Source organism: Halichoerus grypus, chromosome 7 (assembly GCF_964656455.1).
Source record: "Halichoerus grypus chromosome 7, mHalGry1.hap1.1, whole genome shotgun sequence".
NCBI classification, from domain to species: Eukaryota; Metazoa; Chordata; class Mammalia; order Carnivora; family Phocidae; genus Halichoerus; species Halichoerus grypus.
Genome location: NC_135718.1, coordinates 98,150,391 through 98,176,434, shown reverse-complemented (window position 1 = coordinate 98,176,434; position 26,044 = coordinate 98,150,391). Strand labels below are relative to the sequence as shown.

The following is a 26,044-nucleotide window of genomic DNA, read 5'->3' as shown; positions in this document are numbered from 1 at the left end:
TAAGAGTGTGTGTATGAAACTGGAATGGGAGGGAATCACAGGGATTTCTGCTTCATTTTTATTAAGTCTGTACAACGAGAATGTATTCATACGTCCCTTGAGACACTAAAAAACAAGAATAAGAAAAAAATGCTTGCTCAGTTCTCCCAAATAATTTACAAACCAGAACCGTTAGGTATAAGGAGATTTTTCTTTTACTGACTTGAAGGCAAAACCAAATGCCATCAACAATACTTACCTAGCAAAAAGTGACAAAACTGGAAAGAAAAAAGTTTTAAGTGATATCTTCCCTTCAAATAAAAAAGAATAAAGTGTGCTGAAAAGACTGCAGAGGAAGACACAAACAAACAAACAAGACCCTTATTAAATACGTCCACTTTGAAGATACTGGACTTTTTTAGCTAGCGCAGCTTGACCCAGAATCCTCACATAACCACCTTATCCAAAACGAAAAAAAAAAAAAAAGGTGGAATACTGTTCCCTCAAGTATCGAAGGTTGTTTTTAGAAAGCTTAACTAAGAAACAGTAAATGCCGAGTGTGTTTTACAGGGGTGGGAAGAGGAACGTGAAACCCTACACCTCCTTAGAGCGGTCAAAACGAACTGCACAGCACAGCCGAACCGGGAAAGCGCGCGGGGGTGGGGAGAGCTCAGCTATCACTTTTAGGTTTTGGCCGGGAGCCGCAGAACAGTTTACGCGGAGTCCGTCTGGAGCGTGAAGTCCCTGAAGGTGGTCACCGCGTCGCAGCCGACACCCAAGCCCTCCGGAGACCGAAGGGGAGGGGGGGCGGCTGTCAACAAAAACTTAGTCCTTCGGCGGAGCGGGGAGAGCGTTGGAGAAGAGCACAAGCGCCAACTTTGGCTCCAAACGAAACAGCTCCGGGAGGTTCGGCAAGTCTTCTCCCGAATCCCACTCCACACGCGCCCCCAACACCTTTCCTGGCCACTAGCGTCTGCCGCCCATCCGGCCCCCTGAGGAAAACCCAGCAAGGGCGGCGGCTGGCAGCATGCAAGGGGGGGCTTGGCCGTGGGAAGACACCGGCACGGGGTCCGTCGGCCAACGTCCACCCAGCACCCCAGAGTCTCCGGGGCGCCCCTGCCGAGGGGCTGTCCCACCTCCAACAGCCCCCGCGGCGCGGCCCCCTCCCCCACCTCTGGGCGGCGACCTCAGCGCCTCCGCCCCCGGGGCCCCCGCTCACCCAGGTAGCGGCTCCGCAGCCGGGACGGGTCCTCCAGCCCGAGGGACCTTTTCCTCACGTCCCACAACAGGTGTGGACAGGAGCCACCCCGAGACATGGCTCTGCCGGGCCGGGGTAGGAGGGGAGACCACCGCGTGGGGGAGGGGAGAAGGGGGAGGGGACACGCGGATCAACACCCGAGCCGCACCGGCACCATCCGCGCGCCGGGCCTCGCGGGCGCAGCGAGTTAGATGGCGGCGGCGGCGGCGCCCTCGCCTCCGAAGCCCGGCCGCGCCCGGGCCGGAGCTCGCCTCATACTCTCCTTCTCAGACTACCCAGAACATCCAGAGATCAGCAACAGTCCCCTCCCTCGGCCCCCCTCCAACAGGAGGAGGAGGCGGAGGCGGCCGCGACTCCTCCCTCTCCTCGTTCTCGACACCCTCCCTTCCAAGCCTTTCTCGCGAGACGACGACCACCCCCGAGTGAGGCTCTTGTACGCCACGGCTGCCCTCACCCGAGAGAAGTGGGTTCGGGACACTGTAGCTAAATCCTTGATTCTCTATGGATAAATGAGGAAGAGAGAGAAGAAGCTGAGGTATGAAGTCTCTCAGTCACGAGTCTCATTCCAAAGGAAGCAAGAGCGTTGTGCGGCGTCATCTTTAGTTGGGGCACTGAAGGCCCAAAAGGCCCATTTTAACTACGGGCTATCTTAATCAAAGCGAAAAGGGGATTAGAACTGGTGCAGCTTCACGTTCCCTTCTCCAACATGGCCTCGAGGGCAGGAAGGAGAAATTGGAGGTTCGCGCTGGACCCCGCCCACGCCGCGGGGCGGGCCAATCACCGTGGGCCGCTCCGCTTGCGCAGGCGCGCTGCCGCTAGGGCCCTGGGTTGGCTTGGTGAGGCAGTCCTTCAGGCACCTGTTGCTATGACTCCTCCTCCCTCTGGGCGGTGGGAGGGAAGGAGGCGGACCCGGGGCGGGCCGTCGCAGAGCCTCCGCCCCCACAATCTTTTCTGGGCCCCCGCGTACACGGTGGTTCGTAGGGGGGCCGCCTGAGTCGCGGGAAGGGCACCCTAGGGGAGAGGAGGAGGCGAGGCGCTGTGGCAGGAGAAAGTGACGAGTGCCCTTCGTTGTCATCCAGGGAGGAGCACGCGGCCACTCTCCCACTCGACCGCCCACGACCAACTCGTCCGCAGAGATGTCAGCAGCTGGCGCCCGGGGCCTTCGGGCCACCTACCACCGGGTCCTCGATAAAGTGGAGCTTCTGCTGCCGGAGAAACTGAGGCCGTTGTACAACCACCCGGCAGGTAATAGACCCAGAATAGCTCTCACCGAGACCTTCCCTCCCTCTCCCTCGAAAATAGACCTTTAGAGGCCACGGACAGCTCTGCCGCTGGAGGCATCACCCACAGCCCCAACACCTTCCCTTCAAGTGAATCCGTCTCACTTCCCAGCCAACCTGCTTTTCACTTTACCTCGTTCAACATCTCTCATAAACCTGTGATTCTCGAGTGAGCGCCCTTCGCGACCTTTGTTGCACCCCATCGCTTAGGCACGACCCAAACCCGGACCGGGCCTCTGGGTTTGATCCTTCTCTCTTTCCGCGGCCCCAGATCCGTCAGGGCCCCCCACGAAATTCTCATGCTCTCCTCTTTCCCTCCGCGAGTAGTGGTATATTGACCCACGCGGAGCAGAGCCGTCCTGTCGCAGCGCAAGGTTTGGAGGAAAGGTCACACTTCTTAAGCTCCAGCTGGCAGAGGCCTGCAGATGCGTTTCCCGGGTTCCAGAGTCAGTGTCATACCTCGTCCCATAGGTCCAGTTTGTTGAAGGCTGTCCTTACTTACGAAATTACTGAGCTAACTTTTCCTAGACTTTTTCATGGGGACAGACCCGGATTTAATTCTGCTCTGCCTTTTACTATATAGGTGTGACCTTGGGTGAAATCCTAGATATTTTAGTTTCTGTAGCATCTGCTTAATGTGAAAGTTAAAGATAACATATGTGTTTGATTCTTCGTAAATGCCTGGCAAATGTTAGCTCTCATTTGTCCTGTTGGAAAACCGTGTTCTTGTGGTTGAAAAAAAAAATAGTTCTATAAGAAACTGGAAGATCCCAATCTTTCAACTCTTTAAGATCTAGATTTTTGTTGCCTCTTCTATAAAATGGGCTGTAATAATACTTGGCTGGGAACTAAAACCGGAGGTATTGAGGTCTCTTTCCAGCCTAAGATTTAGCAAATGAGAAAATGTGTTATAAAGTGAAATATTGAAGTGCAACCCAAAAGTAACCATTTTTTCCTACATAGTTAAATCTCTCTCTGCAGTTGGCATCATTAGGAAAGTTGTCGTTTCTCCACAAATTGACTAGGAAGCAGCTCTCTGGAGTCTTGAGATGGTTGCAGACTCTGATTTCCAGTTTGATGATGGAATGAATAGAATTAATAACATTATACTAAAGTATAATATTTATACTTTACCCATTATAAAATCAGTACCCATTATAAAATTTTAAGGAGAGTTTAAGGAGAATTTTTTTAAGAAGCTTATTTAGTTTATTTGCCTTTTGGTTTTTTTAACACTCAGTTTTTTGGAATTGTGCTGTATTTTGTGACAAAGATTTTCAGGAGGGAGGGTTGAGCAATGCTTCTGTAGTAATCTGGGTTTTAGAGTCAACTGAATTCTATGGAGTCAACTTTGACCTTCTTAAGTTTTGTATTTGGGCTGTAGGATAAGGGCAGGGTAAAGGAAGAGCAATTTTAAATTACTTTAATACAGAAGCAAAGGGTAGTTTTATAGTAATCTTTTCAGGGGCCTGGGCTTTAACCACTTATAATTATTGCTTTAGTCATCTTTCAGAATCAAGAGGAATTACCTTTCATTTGTAGACTGTGTATTTCATCTGGATATTCTTGGATTAGTTCAGTTATTATAACCCCATTTTCAGTGTAGGGGAAGGAGAATAGGCTCTGAAGCCAGAGAAAGGTAGGATTAAATCTTGGCTGTGTGACCTTGACCTTAAAGCCCCCAAGCCTTATTTTTCTGATCTATAAAATGAGGATAATAATTATCATCATTTAAGGATTGTTGTGAAAATTAAATGATATAATGGCTTTAAAACATTTAGCAAAGTGTTTGCACTTAGACTCTCAAAAAACATCAGTTCCCTCCCATCTAAGCTTTTAATCAATATACGTAGTAAGAATATCTATCATTGCAAAAGTATTTGTGATTAAAAAGTTGTAGGCACACCAATGGAGAAATGGAGAAGCATGAAAAACATAACTGTCGATTCATTGGTATTGAATAAAATCTGAGGAAACACTGATTATTGCTCCAAGAGTCATCAGAGTGACTATGCAAGGTTTTTGTGTACTATTTTGCATAATAGTATGTTATTGAATCCTCATTTAAACTTTAGACTACGTTCACATACTGGAGGTTTTTACAATGATATGCAAGGCTATGATATTAACAGTTGGATATCATACATTTCGGATTCTAAATATCTGAGATTTAATTTTTTCACTGGCAGAATGTCTAGTCAAGAAACAAGAATATGTCTTTATATAGGTATATACTAGAGTTACGGTACTCTAATGTATATATTTTTATATCATAATGATATATATTATAATTAGATCTGCGGCCTTCATCATTCACGTGTGTGTTGTTCCTAGCACATGGTGATCTAACTCTATAGAGTAAGAATAGAGTTCTAACCAAATGTGTGTCCTAGCAAATTCAGTCCTCATAAGATATGCCACTCTCCACCATCACCTCCTGACTGTAAAAGTATGTGACTCTACATTAACCAGCTGCATAGCCCTACTCCAGGTATTTGTCAGAAAAATAACCTTGAAGTCATGTTGACTGGTGTTTACTTAAAAGCTTAGGGGAAAAAAACATTAGTGAAGGAGTGTCATTCCTTTGTATTTTTGAGTCCCAAAATGGGGTGAATTGTCCCAAAGTATGCACAAAATGAAACATTGGAATGTAGGAAGAAAACAATATTTGCATTTCTCCTAGGTAAGAGAATTGTTTATTCCTTTTTATCTTAAATATCTAAAGAATATGTTTTAAAATAAAAACAGGGGCGCCTGAGTGGCTCAGTTGGTTAAGTGTGATCGATTTTGGCTTAGGTTATGATCTCAGGATGGTGAGATTGGGCCTGGCATGCAGCTCTGTGCTGAGCACCAAGTCCACTTGAGATTCTCTCCATCTGCCCCTCCCCCCTACTCTGTCAAATAAATAAAATCTTTAAAAATAAAAGAAAATAAAAACATACTAAACGAACCCATATTAGCCGTGTTCATAAGGGAATATCTTTATCATAAAAATTCAGAGTTAAATACTAAGGGAAATGGTGTTATACTAGATAGTCTAATACAACTTAGTTCAGAGTATATATTGTTTTATTACATGTAAATAAAGCCAAATGTAGATCAAGTAAATAAACAGTGTAGATGCCCACATAGTTATGAATTAGCATAGTTCTTTAGCATTTCTGTTAGAATAGTTTATTTTCTTGCATCAGAGATTGTTTGAAGAATTTTAATGCCAGTCTAGAATAGATATATAGATATTTAGATATCTGGATTATATTATATATCATATCTAATACAGATTATGTTTATATATACTAAATATATAGATATGCACATTTCATTTTTTACAGTAATAATCTCTGTACCCTTAAATGAGAACCAAAATAGAAAGTTGGGATTTCACATACAACTCTGAGATATTGATGAAAAGTAGGATATCTTTAAACCAGTAGCTACCAAGAAAGTTGAATTATTCAATATTTATCGAGGGCCTACTGTATATTAGGTACTGTTCTGGCACTTGGGATATGTTAGTGAATAAAAATCCCTACTCACAGAGATTTTATATTCTCAGAAGAGATCATAAAAGGAATATAGTCCGGCTGTAGTTGTTAGTTTGACACTTAATAAACTTTTGTCCACTAACCTGATTTTAAGCTAATTTTAAGAAATTAAGACTATTTATGCTTCACCTCGTTTGATTCAACAGATATACCAAAGGAGAAACAAGACCTAAGGAAAGCTATAAATAATTTGACATTTCCAAGTCATGCAAGAATATTAATTTGGTTATAAGAGGGTATGAAAATGTTTAAAGAATGGTATGACACAGTAGAAAGAAGAGGAGGATCAGAGATCTGTGTCCTTGTGCTTGCTCTATCTGGAAGTACCTGAGTATAAAACAGATTACTTATCTAAGTGCCTTTTATTTTTCATCTGTTAAAATAAGGGAGCTTGGATTTTCTTTAAGGTCCTCTTCAGCTGTAATAATCTTCAATTTGGTATTCTTACTAGAGCTTTTCTTAGTTTCAGAGCTTTCAAGAAACTCAGAATTCATTAGGGAAAACTATGTAATTATTGTTAAGTTAGGATTTGGGGGTCTTAGTGTTTAATCCTTGCTCTGCTATATATTTTGCACAGGTAATTCCACAGCTCTGGGCCTCAGTTACCTGACTTATGAGTGCCTGATTTAGATAGTTTCAACTCTCTTCCTACATCTAAAAGTCATTGATTCTTTGTAACTGAATAAATAATATAAATTTAAAATGTATCAACCCAAAATGCCTATTAGCTATTTTAGCTAGTTGTTTCACCTGTTATTTTACTTTGGCATTTGTACCAAAGCCTGTTTTTAATCGACATTTTAAGAATCATTATATACCCTTGATGTTCTGGGTGCTATCTGAGTGATGGCTGTTTCCAAGGCCTTTCAAAAGATATAAAGATTACATGATCCTAAAATGGAAGCCCAGTCACATTCTTAGTGTGAAATCAGAACTAGTTTTAGTACAAATAAAAATGAGTAACTTTTGATAGTCCATATCTATGTCAAGGAGTAACATTTACAAATTCTAAGGATTTATAAGTGTGTTGGTCACATGATAGCAAAGAGGGGATTGCTTAGTATACGGAACTTAAAAGAATGTTGAGGAATGTTGAAAAGCAGCAAACCATAGAGAAATGGTCTGAAAGGGACACGAATAGATAGTGAAAAGCATTAAATGAGAAATTTATTTTTCACATTGGCACATAGTGAGTATCTCAACTCAGTATTTGTATGTGTGCATGTTTGCATGTGTGTAAAGTTATTCTGTTCCAAGCAGGAAGTCTTTCCTCTGTACCTGAATTCATACATGTCTAAATTTACTTGACTTTTTTACTCTTAAGGTAGAAAATGATTAGTAAGATAAAATGGAAAAGTGAACTAAGACACGTTTTCTTTAAAAATTTTTGTTAGTCCATTGTATGATGACAGGTATTGCTAAGCTGCTGTTTTCCTTTTCTTAACAATGAAGAAAACACTATTTGTTTGCATTTATAGATATCCAACTCTGATTATTTGTGTCGCTTGTCAGCATCCTCTGATATCTCAGAAATATTAGAAATTTAGAATGTCTTATAATACATATTTGCTCATAATATTTTTAAATTTAGTGCTTAGCAGTTATTAAAATAATTGAAAGTTTGTTTTATACTTCAAAATTATTCACTAACTAAAATATTCATACCTCTCTTGGTCCAGGTTCTAGCAACCATAATTCCATGTTTGAAGTTTTTTTGTTTGGTTTGGTTGTGAGGGAGAGGAACAGGTAATATTTTAAAACTGTCATCTGGCTTGGGACAGTTGACTAAATTAGTTACCAAGCAAACACTTACTGAAAAGCTCTACTGTTCATCAACTCTGAAGGATCAAATATTTAAGCTCATAAAGAAACCAGAACCTAGAGGCATTGTTCAGGAAACAATTTTGAGGCTGGCAGAGGAGGAAGCATCAGTTTTGAAATAGGAAGAGAGGAGTTGGCTGAGAAGTTCAAAGCCAGAGACCAAAACAATGTGCTGACTTACCCTTGAGTGATGAAAGCCAACCCTCCTGCAGGGATTAAAAAGTAAAACTTAGTAATTAATATTGCATATGACTCAGAGACTTTGTATATGGGGAAGAAAAATAAGCTAGGTGTGCTGTGATAGGAATCTCAGAAGCTCAAGCTAAATAAAATAAAGTAACTAGAGAGTTTGAAAAGATTGACTTACAGGATCAGTGCATTATGGCATCAGACTTATGGGAAGAATTTTCAGGAGCCAGATAGGGGAGTGTCATGGTCTAGGAGTAGAGTGACTAATGACTGAAAATCTAGTACAGCCCTGATATAAAGGGAACTTGATATCCCTGGAGATGAGTAAATAGCAGATTCTACCCTTGAAGATGAAACAGTATCAAGGCATATCTGGTCAGACCTAAAATTTGAATATCTTTGATTAACACCCGTCCTGGACATGGTTAATCCAATTCAGTTCTGTTCACAAATGTTATTTGTTAAGGAAAACTAAGAAACAGGCCTTGTCTTCACCTTGTCTAATTAAAGTGACAGATGCATAAATACATCATTTTAATTGTTAAGTGCAGAAAACAATAGAGCAATATATGCTTTGGGGGTTCAGAGAAAGAGCATTTAATGTAACCTGGAGATGTTAAAGAAGGCTTCCTTGAGGAGATGAAATCTAAGATAAGTTTTCAAAGGATATTAGGAGTTAGCCAGATGGAAGGCCAGGCAGAATATTGGGATATTCTAAACATAAACTAAGGTTTAGAGTCATTAAACAGCATGAAACTATTTGCATGCTTGCCTAGCTTGTAAGTCCACCTAGGCCAAGGTTTTTTACCCTTGCTGTGTTGACATTTGGGGGGCTAGGTGATTATTTGTTGCGGGGGGCTAGGTGATTATTTGTTTCGGGGGGCTGTCCTGTGCATGGTAGGATGGTTGACAGCCTGCCTGGCCTCTACCTAGCAGGCATCACTAACGGCAGCAGCGCCACTACGACAGTTGTGACAACTAAAAATGTTTCTAGACATTGCTGAATGTCCCCCTGGGGGGCAAAATCACCCCTGGTTGAGAACCAGTGACTTGGGCTAAAATTTAATTAAGTTAGGATTAGAAATTTATATTCTGAAACTCAATGCATTCGTGTTTTCTTTTCTATTTCTTTAGTTCAATAAACATTTCTTTTGAAATTCCAACCTAGTCCTAACCAAAGAAAGAAAATTGTTTCCATATCTTGTTCAAGATCTAGAGGAGTGGATCATTATATGGCTAGAATTCTGGGTGTAATGGTAGCTGTGATCAGAACAGTACACAGCTTAGGGAACTGGATAAAAGATACGTACAGTAACCCAGAAATTGAATATATAGGGATTTTCACTCAGTTATAAGAATGTCAAAATTTAGAACTCCTCAATAGCTTTAATTCTCCCAGCAGCCATTTCAGCACTGTGTCCAGATTTGCACTACAACTTAAAATATTGGAAAACTTAAAAGTACATAGGAAAACATGAAAATGACTAGCTGTCACATGTATGTGAGAAAATGAAGTTTAGCAATTATAATTGTTTTGGCCCACAGGGAAAGAGAGACTGTGCCATGATCTTCTAGAGTTTGAAGAATTATAGTATCCAGGTCCTTTGAAGATTGAGAAAATAAGACTTAGATTGTAGAACAACTTTAGGATTAGGTTTAAATAGTCTAGAAAATCAGAAAACTTACTTAAAAACTCTTTAAAGTATAAGCCACACTTTTCAATATTTTAAGTGTCAGACTGATAAAAACAACTTCTGATTTTAAAGAATTTTTCAATTGTTTGCATATGTATATACACACACATACTTATATAGTTGTATACATACTTAATATGTCAAAGATGAGTCTAAACTCCAGTTCATATAAACTGCTTCCAACTGTGTTGGCTAACTCTTCTTTTTATTCAACATCTATTAGGTAGGGCTACAAGTGTGAATACTATTTAGCCACTAGCTTCAAGGAGGTCATAATGTTGATAGGTAAGTAGATACACTACTAACTATAGTAGAGTATTTAAAGTACACTATGATAGATTTTTAAATCTCTTTGTATGAAAATCACATTGAATTAATGAATTTAGTAGCTGTAAGAACAATGTGAATTAGTTTGAGAGGGATAAAAAAATATCAACGACTATGTTAAATTGTGGAAGATAGTCCAAAATGTGTAACATTGCCATCACTTAATAATGCTAAAGGCAAGCAATAGTTTATAGTATTCGTGTGACACTTTTGTAGGACTACTTGATAAGCAAAAGTTATAGAGAAAGCAGATGCTATTTTTACATTTTTCAAATTTCTCTCAGTGTTACTAACCAACTTTTTTTTTAAGATTTTATTTTTTTTAAGTAATCTACACCCAACATGGGGCTCGAACTTACAACTCTGAGATCAAGAGTCGCATGCTCTACCGACTGAGCCAACCAGGCACCCCAAACCAACTACTTTTGATAGTAATTCAGCCAAAATGCAACCCCAGAAAAGGAGTGTTATCATTGAGCTCATTTTTACTTTGAGATGATGGTATTACCTGCGTGTGAAACTAGTGCAACTTTGAGAAAAGCACATTAGAATTAAGTTTTCCTAAAATGTTAGCTTCCAGGTGTGATTTTACTTATACAGCATTCTTGTGCTGAGTTAATAAAAGCCAGCACAGGATTTTATTTCCCAGCATACCCCAGTGCTAGGTACAGCTAGGTAAAGCACACAATAATTATTATGGATGAATGAATGAATGGTCTTATCTGCAACAAGTTAAACCCAGAACTACAGCTGGGTTTTAACTTAAATCATTACCTTTTCAACTTCACTATCTTTCTTTTGTTTTGTTTCTAAATAATAAGTTTAAGTCAGTTTTATCTTTTAAATGTTATTTACGCATATGTGAACAAAAATACTCTTTACCATTAATGACAGTGAACACTTGCTCACTTACTAGGGGAAAAATGGATAAATGCATCTTTACCTGCTGGTGCTATTAAGAAATATTAGAGTAGATGAAGAGAAGTAAAATGTGTTACGCTTAGATAATGATGCCATTTTAGATGTGATTTTGGTGATCCATAAAAACAAATGATTTCTTCCTACAAAGCAAAGTGGAATACTAAGGCAGCAATAATAGTCATGAATATAATAGGATTTTAAAACTTTTGAATTTGCTAGTAAATCACTGTTTTCTTATATCAAGTTGTTTAATTTGTGTGTTAAGAAATAAATGTATCTGTTGATCCAGTGTGTGAGAGCATACTCACCATATTAAGTACTTTGATATATATTGGATTTAGCATGCTTAGTTATATTTTAAATTATCATGGACCAAAGTCTCTTTCCTGTCCCTGTAGCCTCTTGAAGGTTAAATGAGATATATAATTTGGAAGAGTTAAAAGTGGGCAGTTATGTAGTTAAAGAGCTAGAAGGCTTAGGTTCCAGTCACAGTTCTGCTGCTTACTGGCTGCCCACCTGGACTAGGTCATGAATCTGCTCAGAGCCTCATGGAAAAATGAAAGATTTAGGTTAGATGAACTGAGTTTCCTTCCAGCTCTGAAGCATCATATCTCTCAAATTCTGCATTATTTAAGAAACCAGAATTGTTTTCAATGCTACCAACATTTATTTAACATTTTGCAAAAGGCCGATGGATACCAGGATAGCTAAAATAACAACCCTGCTGTTACAGAGCTTAGAGATCTTAAGTCCTTCCCCTTTTTCACATGAACCTTAAAATTAGGTTCATTAATTTTTTTACTAGAGAGGTGCCTGGGTGGCTTAGTCGGTTAAGCATCTGACTTTGGCTCAGGTCATGATCTCAGGGTCCTGGAATCAAGTCCCTAGTTGGTCTCCCTACTCAGCAGGGAGCCTGCTTCTCCCTCTCCCTCTGCCTCCCCCCCCCCACCCCTGCTGCTCATGCTCTGTCTCTGTCTCTCTCTCTCAAATAAATAAATAAAATCTTAAAAAAAATTTTTTTACTAGAATATATAGACTTTTTATAAGAGCTTTTACTATCATACATATGGCAACATGTCATTTATAATAATAAATATTAATAGAATTAATGAATATTTAATAGTTACTGAGGTTCATATCACAAATCTCTAATTTCTAATTTCTCCAACTTGGAGGTTATCCTTGAGTGAACTAACATTAAGTTTCATGTTCAAGGCAAAGCTTTGGGAATGGTTTCCAAACTATCTCCGTTGTACTTTTGATAATTTTTAATAAGTCACAAAATTACAAATAACTGACAAGGAAGTCAAAACAACCCGTATGTAAGGTCGATACTGTGGTGACTTTCTAAATGTTAAATACACAGAATGCAGAAAGGATAGTACAAATGATTAGAAATAGATTGCTAAATTTTGGGGATTTTGAAATGTGGTGATGACTGTTAAAAGACATGTATAACCATAAGAGACTCTTAAAGATAGAGAACAAACTGAGGGCTGATGGAGGGGGGTGGTGGGGGATGGGTTAGATGTGTGATCGGTATTAAGGAGGGTACTTGTGATGACAAGCCCTGGGTGTTTATGTAAGGGATGAGTCACTGAATTCTACTCCTGAAACCAATATTACAATGTATGTTAACTAACGAGAATTTTTTTTAACTAACTAGAATTTAAATTAAAAAATTGAAAAGAAAAAAAAAGACATGTAAAATAGTTGGTTTATTTCTGAATTTTTCTCTTTTTTTTTCAGGTCCCAAAACAGTTTTTTTCTGGGCTCCAATTATGAAATGGGTAAGTCTTGAGTTTTTGCAGAAGCTACTGAAGAAAATATTCTTTAAAAGGAACTTTTTAAAAAAATATTTTATTTGAGAGAGACAGATAGTGACAGATAGCGAGAGAGAGCACAAGCGGGGAGGAAAGGGAGAAGCAGGCTTCCCAGCTGAGCAGAGAGCCCAATGAAGTACTCGATCCCAGGACTCTGAGATCATGACCTGAGCTGAAGGCAGATGCTTAACCGACTGAGCCACCCAGGCGCCCTAAAAAGAACTTATTAATTTGAAGTCATTTTTATGAAGGATGTACTTTTAAATATTCATGGCTTGTCTGGAGATGATTTCATTCAAATAATCTCAGGTGTGTCATTTTTACTGCATAAAGTACACTACCTACTTGAGTTGTTCTGAACTCCTTAGATAAAAGGCCTTCTAGGAACATAATTGGTATCAAAAAACTTGTAATTGGGATGCCTGGGTGGCTTAGTTGGTTAAGCATCTGCCTTCAGCTCAGGTCATGATCTCAGTCCTGGGATCAAGCCCCATGTCAGTGGGGAGTCTGCTTCTCCCTCTCCCTCTACCCCTCCCCCCACCCCTGCTTGTGCTCTCTGTCTCAAATAAATCAATAAAATCTTAAAAAAAAAAAAAAAAGCCTGTAATTGTGGGCCCTTGGAACTGAAACTTCATTCTAAGATTTTATGATTAAGTCAAACATTAAACTAATTAGAACCCCCCCAGATTAACTTTTATTTGTTTAGTATGTGAACTGACGATACCAACATCAAAATACAGGCAAGGAAAGTTAGTCTCAAAAAAACAGAAAAAATTATCCAAGGGTGTGTATTAACATTTGGTAAATGGTAGAGTCTAGGACTTCTGACTCCAAGATCAGTGCTTTTTACCTTACACCAGAGTTTCCATTCCTGAAGTTCTCATTTAGCTGAAAAGAGGTAATTGTGAAAACAATAAAACAAATTATTGATTTTATGTTGAAAGGGCCAGTTTGGGCCTATAGCAATGCTTCTCATAGTGTCATCCCCAGATCTGCTGCATTGGCATTGCCCGGGAACTTGCTAGAAATGCAGATTTTTGCCCTCCATCTCGGTTTTACAAAATCTGAAACTGGGGATGGAGCCCAATAATTTGTGTTCTAATAAGCCCTCCAGGTGATTCTCATGCCTTCTAAAATTTGAAAAGTACTGGTCTGTAGGCTTTTTAATTTTTTTTAATTGTAGTAAACTACACATAAAATTTACCATCTTAACCATTTTTTTAGTGTTAAGTACATTCCGTTGTGCAACCGATCGCCAGAACTCCTTTTATCCTGCAAAACTAAAACTCTACCAGTTAAACAACTCCTCATTCCCCTCCCGCAGCCTTTGGCAACCACCGTTCTACTTTCTGTCTCTATGAATTTTACTACTGTAGGTACCCCAAAGAAGTGGAATCGTACAGGATTTGTCTTTTTGTGCTTGGCTTACTTAGCACAGTGTCGTCTGGGTTTATCCATGTTGTGACAAGTGTCAAATTTTCCTTTTTTTTTAAGTATGAATAATATTCCATTGTATAGATACCACATTTTGCATATCCATTCATTTGTTGATGGACACTTGAGTTGCTTCCACCTTTTGGCCATTGTGAATAATGCTGCTGTGAGCAATGGCGTACATCTATTCCAGTCCCTGCTTTCTGGTCTTTGGGGTATATACCTAGAGGTGGAAATGTTGGATCAGTATTACTTGGAGCAACGGCCTGTACTATACTGTGCTATACTCCACTGCGGCTGCGCTATTTTACACTCCCACCGGCAATTCACAAGGATTCCAGTTTCTACACATCGCCCGCCAACACTTGTTACTTTTGTTGTTGTTGTTGTTTTATAATAGCCATCTTAATGGGTGAGAAGTGGTAGCTCATTGTGGTTTTGATTTGCATTTTCTAATGTGATTAATTATGCTGAGAATCTTTTCATGTGCTTATTGACCATTTGTATATCTTTGGAGAAATGTCTGTTCAGGCCCTTAATCCATTTTTTAATCGAGTTGTTTTTTGTTGTTGAGTTGTTGGCTATTTTAATTTTCATAAATGTACTGCTTTAAAGTGTCAGAACAATTTCAGAAACTCAGTTGTAAAATCTAAGTAGTTGAGGATGTTAGAATTGGCTCTCCCTCAATCTTATGACCTTAGGCAAGTTAAATCTGCCATTTTGTCCCTTTAACTATAAAATGACTAGAGTAGACTAGTGGTTGGGAGCTACGTTTTACAGAGAACTAGAGAGCAGTTCTTTTTATTATTATTATTTATATTGTTAAAACTCAAAATTCAACCAAGTAAATTTGAAGATCTAATTGGCTGTATTTAATACCTACATCAATGATTCATCAATGGGACAGCATCCCGTTTAGCAAGTAGAGGGGAGCTCCCAAGGGCCACTGAAAGAGAAAGTTTTTAAAGGCAGGACAAGGAAGTCATAAACTTTTAGAAAAAAAGGATTATTTCAAGGTGAGGTCACCTTCATTTGGAGACAAAAGAAGGGATCTTAGTAGGTGAATTATCTCCTCTTTGTTTGAGGGATGGGGAGAGGGCCCAGGTGACTGATTACCTCATTGGTGCTGACCAGAAAATTCCTAACTGACTCGTTAGGACTACATTTCTGGCGGAAGTTGAAAATGCGGTTACATTAGGTATTAGTGACTTGGCCTAAGTGATGCCACTTTGGGCCTATGGTTTTCTTTTTAACAATATATTGAGAAAACGTCCCATCAGTTAAAAAAAGTTTCAGCATATCATGTTTAATGGTTCTGCTCACTCTAAACGTTCAAAAGTAGCTTTAGTTTGGTCTGACAGTACTATGTCAGTTCAGCCATCAATTTTGCACTGTTTCTTACACAGACACAGCATGTTTATTGTCCTGTTTTGCATCTTTTACAGCCTTTACCACTGTGTGTGTTGGCAAACACCAAAAGAAAGGAAAGATGCAGGATGTTACCAGAAAATGCAGCTGCTATTCTCAGGGCCGAAAGCAAAGCACGAAAAATAAATAGCTATGTTCAGAACTACTACGTAGTTTATTGAAGTAGGGGGCAATAGTACTGCTTTTTATCGCCCATGTCTTTAAGCCCTTTTCAGAATAAGTGCCAATCACTGAAGTTGTAAATATGGTGCCTTAACTTCATGTGCTTCGCTGGCACTTCATTCTGATTTTTTTCTTGCCTTGGTAAGTAATTAGTAAGTAGTTTGCACTCACTTTCAATTACTAAAGACAAGGATTATATACATTTGATTTATGTTTTTGTTGCCCTGTATCTGAATGAGAGTCATCGATGTAACTGTACACTAAATTCCATCATTCCATTGTAATCCTACATTTATTCCCAGGAGTGTGAATTGAAGTTTGGTAATCCACCTCCATATATCTATACTCCACTTCCTCATTAAGGAAGTGAAAATTGTTCACTCATGTACCCATTTCTGTTTGGTAGGAGAACACCATGAATTCATAGGGAGACTCTTCACAAGAGGCCCAGGACAAGACTTCTAGGGTCTGGAATTTTAGTGTGGACTTTAATAGCAAAGTTTGTCTTGTAAGCTGTTTTACTTATGTTTGTAAACATTATACATTCACGTGAATTACTTTCCTTAATACAGTGGGATTCAGAATCATAAGGGACATGATTGAAATTATTCTACACTATTAAAGATTCATTTTTATTATTCATTCCACTTCACACTTAATTTTGTGTTTACTTTGAATAAATATGTTTATATATTAATTCTCATGGCTAGAATGGAATTTCAGACACTTTTTAAATGGTAATAGAGATTGTAGTAATCTGATTCTGTGAGAAGCTGACAAAATATATAATGAAGAATACCAGCAGAGAAAGGAAAATCTCCAACTCAGTTGCCCATGACATAATTTTTATAAACTGTGCAAATGTTTAACATAAATGGTGATACCTACAGAGCAGAAATAGAACAGTTGAGGTTGGGACAGGTTAAAAAGTCAGTGGGACAGGTTAAAAAAAAACACTTGAAATTTTTGGTGCCTACCACTAATGGTCCATCTATAAGAAACCCCATTAGTATGATGTATGAGTGTCTTTTTCTTTCTTTAATGTTTAAAATGTGTTGTCTGTTAATTTAATTAAAATGCAGATCAAAGCAAAAATAAACATTCAAAACTAGTGTGATTTAAAAAAAAACTAATGGAAAGTATATTATTATTTTTTTCCTCTTCTCTATCAGCACTGGAAATTTTATAGTAATTATATGTCTATAAATTGTAATTGATTGCTTAACTATTGTTTCTAGCACCATTATTAAAAGAATAAGAATTATTTACTCTATAACAAATTTGGGGGTTCTCTTTGACCTCAAATTTGCCACAACTTAGAAGTTTACTGGTTTTATCAATACTTTGGTGTTTCTTTGATCTGGTCCACCAGTGTTTTGAAACATTGACGGTATGACATACTCTTAAGTGCCTTGTTGGGTATCTGTCTCCTTTAAAAACATCTATTTTAAGTTCACGTTGAAATCATGCATAGTCTTCTGATGACAGCATAGCAGTAGAAACTGTGCCTTGTTCTCTGGTGAGGAGACTTCTTTTGTTACGTATTTACTTTATGTACATATTATTCCAAACCATTTGATAATAATTCATCTATGGTAGTCTATCCATGACACATAGCAGTTGCTGCCCCAGGCCACATATGTTCTATATTAAGAATTTCAGACTATACTTATTCAGACATTTAACTGGAGTGGAGTCCTTCTTAGCCACTTTTGTTGAAACCAAATCGTCATTGAAGTCAAAGTGGATAATCCTAAAAAACAATACTTATATACCTTAAATATTTTATTTTAACTTAATATATATTCACTTGCCAATCATCTGTAAGGCTAAAGCTTTTATTTGTGTATGGATCCACTTATTTTGAGTTCTACATTTTCTACTTTGGATGAATTATATTCTAGTGCATCCTGTATAATTTTCACTTTAGGGGTACCTGGCTGGCTTAGTCAGTGGAGCATGCCCTGTGTTGGGCTCCCTGCTCAGTAGACAGCCTGCTTCTCTCTCCCTCTGTCACGCCCGCCCCCCCCCCCCAGCTTGTGCTCTCTCTCTCTCTGCTCTCTCTCAAATAAATAAAATCTTTAAAAAAAAAATCACAATCCTGGGGTGCTTGGGTGGCTCAGTCGGTTAAGTGTCTGCCTTCGGCTCAGGTCATGATCTCAGGGTCCTGGGATTGAGCCCCATATCAGGCTCCCTGCTTGGCGGGGAGTCCACTTCTCCCTCTCCCTCTGCTGTTCCCCCTGCTTGTGCTCTCTCTGTCTCTGTCAAATAAATAAAATCTTTAAAAAAAAAAATCACAATCCTGGGCTTCAGATAATTTGAAAAACATTTTTTTAACATTTTTAATAGAGAGCTAACTTGAGTCTACTAGATGCCAAACTGTATTAGGTTATTTAATACATTATCTCATATTTGATCTTCACCAGAAAAAATCTGAGAAGTAAATTTTTTTTTTTTAAGATTTTATTTATTTATTTGAGAGAGAGAATGAGATAGAGCGAGCATGAGAGGGAGGAGGGTCAGAGGGAGAAGCAGACTCCTTGCTGAGCAGGGAGCCCGATGCGGGACTCGATCCCAGGACTCCAGGATCATGACCTGACCCAAAGGCAGTCGCTTAACCAACTGAGCCACCCAGGCGCCCCCTGAGAAGTAAATATTATTACCATCTTCCAGATAAGGGTACTGAGGTTCGAAGAGCTAGATAACTAAACATACTGTCGTGGTAAATGGCCCATCAGGATGTGAAAGCTCACATTGTTTAACTCCACAGCCTATTAAGTTAAGTGTTCTTAAACACTTAGATGACCACCTTTAAAATAGTTGCTGTGGATCTAACTAGTAGTTTCTTTGTATGTTAGAGAGTATTTTACATAATCTTACTGTTTACTCTAAACATTCTCTGAATAGAACCTATATAGTTCTATTATTTGAATAAAGTTCATAATAAAGATGAAAAGGAACACAGACCCATCTGCCTCCTATCCTGAGGCTAGTAATGCAGGAAAAGGTAGAAAACTAATATTCCTTTTTCTCTGTTGCTCTACAGACATAAGCTACTATTTGTTCTTGTTAATAATATTTTCCAGACACTGTGCTATTATCTCATTTAATCATACATCAGTTTTGCAGGGATAGCTCTTAATATTCTCATTTTACACATGAGGAATTTAAGGCAAGTGTTATGTAATCTGACCAAAGTCACACAGCTAATAAGTGACAGAGATTAGATTTGGTGAGATTTTCTAAGATAATTTACATAAGGTTAGAGTGATGTAGAAGTAGAAAAGGATATTTTAGAAACATGAGAAAGGGAGCTCAAGACCTTCGTGGGAGAGAACAATTACTAACATGTCCCAGAAAAATAAAGTGTATGCTGTGAGCATGAACAAAATCATGACCACTGACTTCTTCCCAAAAAAATGTTAGAATGTAGCCCATAGTGTTCATAGATCTATCCAACAAGGTGCAGTGTATAATACATGGACCCAGTAGATTAATAGTAGAAATCAATCCCTTTCTTCCCCTTCTCAATGGCAGTGTTCTACCCTGCAAAAGTAGAACAAATATGATGTGGAGAAAATGCACATTGGGACCTAAAAGAAGAATGTAGGAAGGATAATCAGGAAGCATTTGGGAGAAAAATCACAGGACTGTGGGTGAAAGTTAACAAGAGGCAAAATAGTGTTAGCCATAATTTACCTCTGGTTATACTCCTTTGCGTAACCATTTGCCCCTTTTAAAATCAGAATCATAGCTTTATTGTACTGCTGACTTTATTAATTCAAAACCCTTTGTATTCGGTTTCAATTTGTGTATACATTCACAAGTACATCTATGTTCTACTTAGGAGCAAAACCCTTTGCTGATTTATATTTTCCATGTAAGAGCATCTTTTAGAAACCCAGTGAGACCTAAAAATAATTTCTTAAAAACATATTCTCTAATGACATTTAGGATTTGATTTAAAATACTTAAAGGAGAAAGGGAAGAAGGGAGGTGAAGCAAATGTGGCAAAATTTCAATAATTATTAACTCTGGGTGATGGGTATGTAGGGGTTCTTTGTACTACTCTCTTATTTTGTGTATATTTTAATTTTTCATCAATAAAAATCATTTTATTACATATTCTCATCTCTGCAATAGAGCAGCATAACTAATACTCTAGTGAAGGAAGACTCATTACTAAACTTTCTGAGTGATGCTAATGGTAGAGGTATTAGTAGGATGGTTATATAACAGTGTTAAAAACACAGCAGAGAAGAAATGACTATGTTGTATACTTTGACATTAAAGAAAAATTATGCAACCCGAAAACTAAAATTATAACAGAGCTTTTCTGATACTTCCACCTTTTTTTTTTTTTAAAAGATTTATCTATCTATTCCAGAGAGAGAGAACACGCATGAGAACACAGGGTTGGGGGGGTGGGCAGAGGGAGAAAGAGAGAGAAACTCAAGCAGAGTCCGCTCTGAGTAAGGAGCCTGACACAGGGCTTGATCCCACTACCGTGAGATCACAACCTGAGCCGAAACCAAGAATCAGATGCTTAACCGACTGCGCCACCCGGGGACCCCTGATACTTCTACTTTTAAAAAAGAATTAATGTTAAACAAACAAACAAAAAATAACTATTGATGTACTCTATGTTAGCTAATTGAACTGAATAAAAAAGGTAATATCTCATCATTGTAGGAAAAAAAAAGAATTAATGTTGACAAAAACATGAAAGGAGGAATCTATACAAATTACCTTAAGTAGCTTTTAGGCATCCTCCACACCAGTGGTTTCCAACATGTATAAAGAATATATAACTTCATATGTGAAAAAAGTACCATTTGTTAGGATACCTACACACATACACTACTGATTTTCAAGTATATGGGGCTGTTTGATGTGGTTAGCAAAACATAAATTCTAAAGCATTCCTGAACTCTTTGTAGTTTTTTGTGATGATATGTATACATTTCCTTACTGCATGGATACTAAAATTGTAGCAACTATCATGTGGAAATCTCTGAAATAGTTTTATGTTTTATTTAAAACTAAGAATTATTACTGCACACTCATGATACCATTTCTCTTGCTGTGTGTTAATGTGTATTTCCAGGGGTTGGTGTGTGCTGGATTGGCTGACATGGCCAGACCTGCAGAGAAACTCAGCACAGCTCAATCTGCTGTTTTGATGGCCACAGGTAAATTAATTGAATATTTTCTGTGTTTCATTTAGGACATTCAATATTTTTGTTTGTTTTACATCAATTTATTTAACAGTTTAATGTTTGAAGCACTTACTCACACACAAACACACACACACATACACAAAGGAATTAACAGTGTTCTCTCTGGGAAATTTTTATAGATTATAGATAGAAAAGGCAGAAGAGGGTTACTGTGAGTAAGTATCCTCATGGGTTTTGTTTTTTATGTTTTTGCCATGAACCTATTTTTAAAAGTGGGAAAAAATAATCGTTTGCCCTGTAAAGATTCCCTGTTGATGTAAGAATTAAATATTTTGTGTAACACTGAATTATGGCAACTTTATTAAAGACTCAAAGTATAGCATTTCCTTTTCCTTTATCCTACATTATATTGTCATGGTCTTATTTATAATTATCTTACTCTAATACTGAATGTTTAAAGATATTGCAGCAGTACCTATGCTTTTTAAAAAAAATATTTTGTTTCAACAGGGTTTATTTGGTCAAGATACTCACTTGTAATTATCCCAAAAAACTGGAGTCTCTTTGCTGTTAATTTCTTTGTGGGGGCAGCAGGAGCTTCTCAGCTCTTTCGTATTTGGAGGTAAGCCTATCAAAGGTGTAAAAAGAAAAATCTGCCTCAGAAGCCACCCAGATGGCAGTGCCTTTTTTTTTTTTTAAGATTCATGTATAATGCTAAGATGGGATATGCCTAAAGCAGAAATTTCTAGAAAAGTCTGGGGGTTTAAGTTAAAAGTGTTAAACAGTATGTTTGCTACCTAGGTTTTAAATTTGTCTGTGTATTATCAAGACATATAGCCTGTTCATAGAATCTGTTCTAAGACAACATACACAATTTATGAAATACTAAGTAATTTTCTCCATGAACCTTTTATGACTCAGTTTCAATTATATATAATAAAGTGGGACCTAAATGTGTATGGTTATGTAGTGTTGGAAATGATCTTTAGAGGGAGGTTACTGGTTTTGTCAGAAAGCATTCCATGAGCATTTGGAAATTTTTATAACTGTGTACAGGCATCCCTTATTTTATTTCACTTCACTTCATTGTGCTTCACAGATCTTGCACATTTTTACAAATTGAGGGTTTGTGGCACCCCTGCATCAGGCAAGTCCGTCGACACCATTTTTCTAACAGCGTTTGCTCCCTTCATGTCTGTGTGTCACCTTTTGGTAATTCTCACCATATTTCAAAATTCGTCATTATTATATTTGTTATGGTGATCTGTGATGAGTGATCTTTGATGTCACTACTGTCATTGTTGGGGGGTGGGGAGCACCACAGACCACACCCACGTAAGACAATGAGCTTAACTGATAAATGTGTGTGTTCTGACTGTACCACCGACCGGCCGTTCCCCCATCTCTCTCCCTTTCCTCAGATCTCCCTATTCCCTGAGATGCAGCAATATTAAAAATAGGCCAATTAATAAGCCTGCAGTGGGCCTCTAAGTGTTCAAGTGAAAGGAAAGAGTCATATATCTCTTACTTTAAAACAAAAGCTAAAAATAATTAAGTTTAGTTAGGAAGACATGTTGAAAGCCAACGAGATAGGCCAAAAGGTAGCCTCTTGTGCTCAACATTTAGCTAAGTTGTGAATGCAAAGGAAAGTTCTTGAAGGAACTTAAAAGTGCTACTCCAGTGAACACATGATTGATAGGAAAGTGAAATGACCTATCACTTAATATGGAGAAAGTTTTAGTGATCTGGATAGAAGATCAAACAGCCACAACGTTCCTTTAAGCCTAAGCCCAATCCAGAGCAAGGCCCTCACTCTCTTCAATTCTGTGAAGGCTCAGAGAGATGATGAAGCTGCACAAGAAAAGTCTGAAGCCAGCAGAGGTTGGTTCATGTGGTTCAAGGAAAAGCCATCTCCATAACATAAAAGTGCAAAGTGAAGCAGCGAGTGCTGATGTAGAAACTATCTATCCAGAAGATCTAGCAAGTTAGTTAATGAAGGTGGCTACAGTAAACAACAGATCTTCAGTGTAGGTGAAACAGCCTTATATTGGAAGAAGATGCCATCCAGGACTTTCATAGTTAGAGAAGTCAATACCTGGCTCTAAGGCTTCAAAGGACAGGCTGACTCTCTTGCTAGGAGCTAATGTGGCTGCTCACTTTAAGTTGAAACCAGTGCTCATTTACCATTCTGAAAATCCTAAAGACCTTAACAATAATACTAAATCTATTCTCCTTGCGCTCTGTAAATGGAACAACAAAGCCTGTATGATAGCACATCTGTTTACAGTATGGCTTACTGAATATTTTAAACGCACTGTTGAGACTCACTGCTGGGGGAAAAAAGGTTCCTTTCAAAACATTTCTGCTCATTGACAATGTACCTCATGACCAAGAGTTCTGGTGGGGAGGTACACCAAGATTAGTGTTGTTTTCATGCCTGCTAACCCAGCATCCATTCTGCAGCCCAAGGTTCAAGGAGTTGTTTCAATTTTCAAGTCTTCTTATTTAAGAAATACATTTTGTAAGGCCATAGTTGCCATTGATTGTGATTCCTCTGATGGATCTGGTCAAAGTAAATTGAAAACCTTCTGGAAAGGATTCCCCATTTTAAATGCCATTAGGAACATTTGTGATTCATGGGAAGAGGTCAAAATATCAACATTAACAGGAGTTCGGAAGGAGTTGATTCCAACCCTCATGGATGACGTTGAGGGGTTCAAGACCTCAGTAGAGGAAGTAACTGCAGATGGGTTGGAAAGAGCAAGAGAACTAAGCATGAGAAGTAGAGCCTGAAGATGGGACTGAATTGCCACAATCTGAGGATCAAACTTAAACGGATGAGGAGTTGATTCTTTTAGATGAGCAAAGAAAGTGTTTCTTGCGATGGAATCTACTCCTGGTGAAGATGGTGTGAAGACTTTTGAAATGACGACAAAAAAGTTCAGAATATTACATAAACTTAGTTGATAATGCAGAGGCAGCGTTTGAGAGGATTGATTCCAATTTTGAAAGAAGTTCTACTGTGGGGTAAAATGCTATCAATGCATCGTATGCTATGGAGAAATCATTTGTAAAAGAAAGAGTCAATTGATGTGGCAAGTTCCTTATTGTCCTGTTTTAAGAAACTGCCACAGCCACCCCAACCTTCAGCAACCATCACCCTGATCCGTCAGCAGCCATCAACATTGAGGCAAGACCCTCCACCAGCAAAAAGATTACGACTCACTGAAAGCGTAGATGATGGTTAGCAATTTTTAGCAGTATTTTTAAATTAAGGTATGTACTTTTTTTCTAGACATAATGTTATTGCACACTCAATAGACTATAGTATAGTGTAAACATAACGTTTATATGCACCAGGACACCAAAATGTTCATTTGCTTGCTTTATCATGATACTTGCTTTTATTGTGGTGGTCTGGAACTGAACCCACAATGTTCCCAAAGTTTGCCTGCACTCAGTAGTTGACATTATTTGTCAGTGACTGGCTAACACTCTGGAGTGAGCTCATCTTAGATGAAGGCTCTGCCTTTGTTTGAACCATAGAACCTTTCTAAATTACGAAACAATGTTCTTTGGCTGAGAAAAATAAATGATCTCAATAAAGAAATAGAAAATATTCAGTTATAATTTACCTTCCTTTCAGAAGGCATTCTATTCTGCAGAGTATAGTATATCCTCATTTTATTCATCTTTACTATCCCTATGTTTATAATTTAATCCTTTCATAGTCATCTAGCACAGATGGGATAGATGAATAAATAACTCATTCTATAGTATGTCTGATGTCTGACCAGCATTTTTAGAGCTTACTTATATCAATATAAACTTTGATTTGTACAGTGATTTTATTCACAAGTATTTTTCTCATCCACCATTTCATTTTAACTTTATATTAACTCAGTAGTAGAGCTAAGAAAAGGCTAAGTGCAACATTCAGAACTATTTCTAGAGCAAAAACTCAGATACAGTTTGACAAAAGGATTTTTGGCACCTTTCAGTCACAATAGCAGATTGGGAGAGTTAGTTAAAAATATAAATGTTGGACTCTGGAGCATTTAGAAAAACACTGTTGGGTATTGAAATCAGAACCTTTTGAGAAATCTGGGAGGTATGGTAGACTTCATGGAATAAGTTACTTTTTGTGCTTATATTATTGTCCACTCTTGTAATCTGGGAAGAACAGTAAATGAAGCTCAGGGTATTGTAGAAGGGAAAGACTCTATGGCTTTGTGGTTAATTCTTCTTTAGATAAATGAGAATTTAAAAAACAGGCCTTAGCTTTACTCTCCTGCTAACCCAGTGTTTACAAACTGCTAATAACCCAGTAATCTGCCTGCCTCACAAAAGTATATTTTATTTTTAATGATTAGACAGGATCCCATTCCCAATTTATTTTATTCTTAGGAAAGATGTTCTGCGAGTATAAAATAAAAAGTTCTAGATGACCACGTTTTGCTAAATTTTATATATATGTTCACATGTTTGTTATGCCCTTAAATAATTCAAGAATGAAAATATTCACCAAAATAATACTTTTGTATAAGAAACTGTGTGTCAGTTAAGTTGTTAAAACTCTTTGGCAGTTGGAAGCCAGATGCAAATAAAATCCTTAAGTCACTTTCCCTTCTGCCTGTTTTACCTACATGCCCCCGAGAAGACTATAGTTACAATGATGTAGCCTCTTGACTAGTGAGAAAGAAGACATGGAATATACGTCCCATTCCCTTCTTATTACACATATATCTATTATGATTCATAATTATTTTTCTTTCTGTTTCCTTTATAGATATAACCAAGAACTAAAAGCTAAAGCAAACAAATAAGAGTTCCTGACCACCCGAACAATCTAGATGTGGATATACCCACTGGGACTAATTTGATTTATTATTTGGCTATTGATAAGGTGATATTAACTGTGCTACTGTTTGGAAGGCATAAAAAAACTGTAAACTGGGGGCTAATACTTGATTCAACAGAAAAATAAAGCAAACTTTTAATAA

General features: G+C 38.2%; 2 protein-coding genes across 7 annotated transcripts in view; one reads left to right on the top strand and one right to left on the bottom strand.

Annotated features, from left to right (window-relative positions):
* DCAF6 (DDB1 and CUL4 associated factor 6) overlaps positions 1-1,742 on the bottom strand; it is a 133,384-nt gene extending 131,642 nt beyond the window's left edge. Inside the window, exon 1 of one of the 4 annotated variants that reach the window (XM_078077923.1) lies at positions 1,692-1,742. Coding sequence is in view for 3 of the 4 variants with exons in the window: in XM_036076763.2 (XP_035932656.1) it covers positions 1,199-1,295 (97 nt within the window). In the remaining variant the exon portion in view is untranslated. Of the gene's footprint in view, positions 1-1,198; positions 1,544-1,691 lie in introns of those variants that run through there. The other 3 variants (XM_036076763.2, XM_036076767.2, XM_036076768.2) reach the window with 3 other exon arrangements.
* MPC2 (mitochondrial pyruvate carrier 2) lies at positions 867-26,044 on the top strand. 3 transcript variants are annotated; one of them, XM_036076780.2, is made up of 7 exons: positions 867-885; positions 2,317-2,482; positions 12,764-12,804; positions 20,969-21,053; positions 21,552-21,663; positions 22,141-22,188; positions 25,831-26,044. In XM_036076780.2, the coding sequence occupies exons 2-7, from the start codon at positions 2,374-2,376 to the stop codon at positions 25,865-25,867; spliced, it is 432 nt and encodes a 143-aa protein (XP_035932673.1). In that variant the 5' UTR covers positions 867-885; positions 2,317-2,373; the 3' UTR covers positions 25,868-26,044. The 3 variants fall into 3 exon arrangements, with proteins under 3 accessions (XP_035932673.1, XP_035932672.1, XP_035932671.1); XM_036076779.2 differs by lacking the exon at positions 867-885 and adding an exon at positions 1,637-1,772; XM_036076778.2 differs by lacking the exons at positions 867-885; positions 22,141-22,188.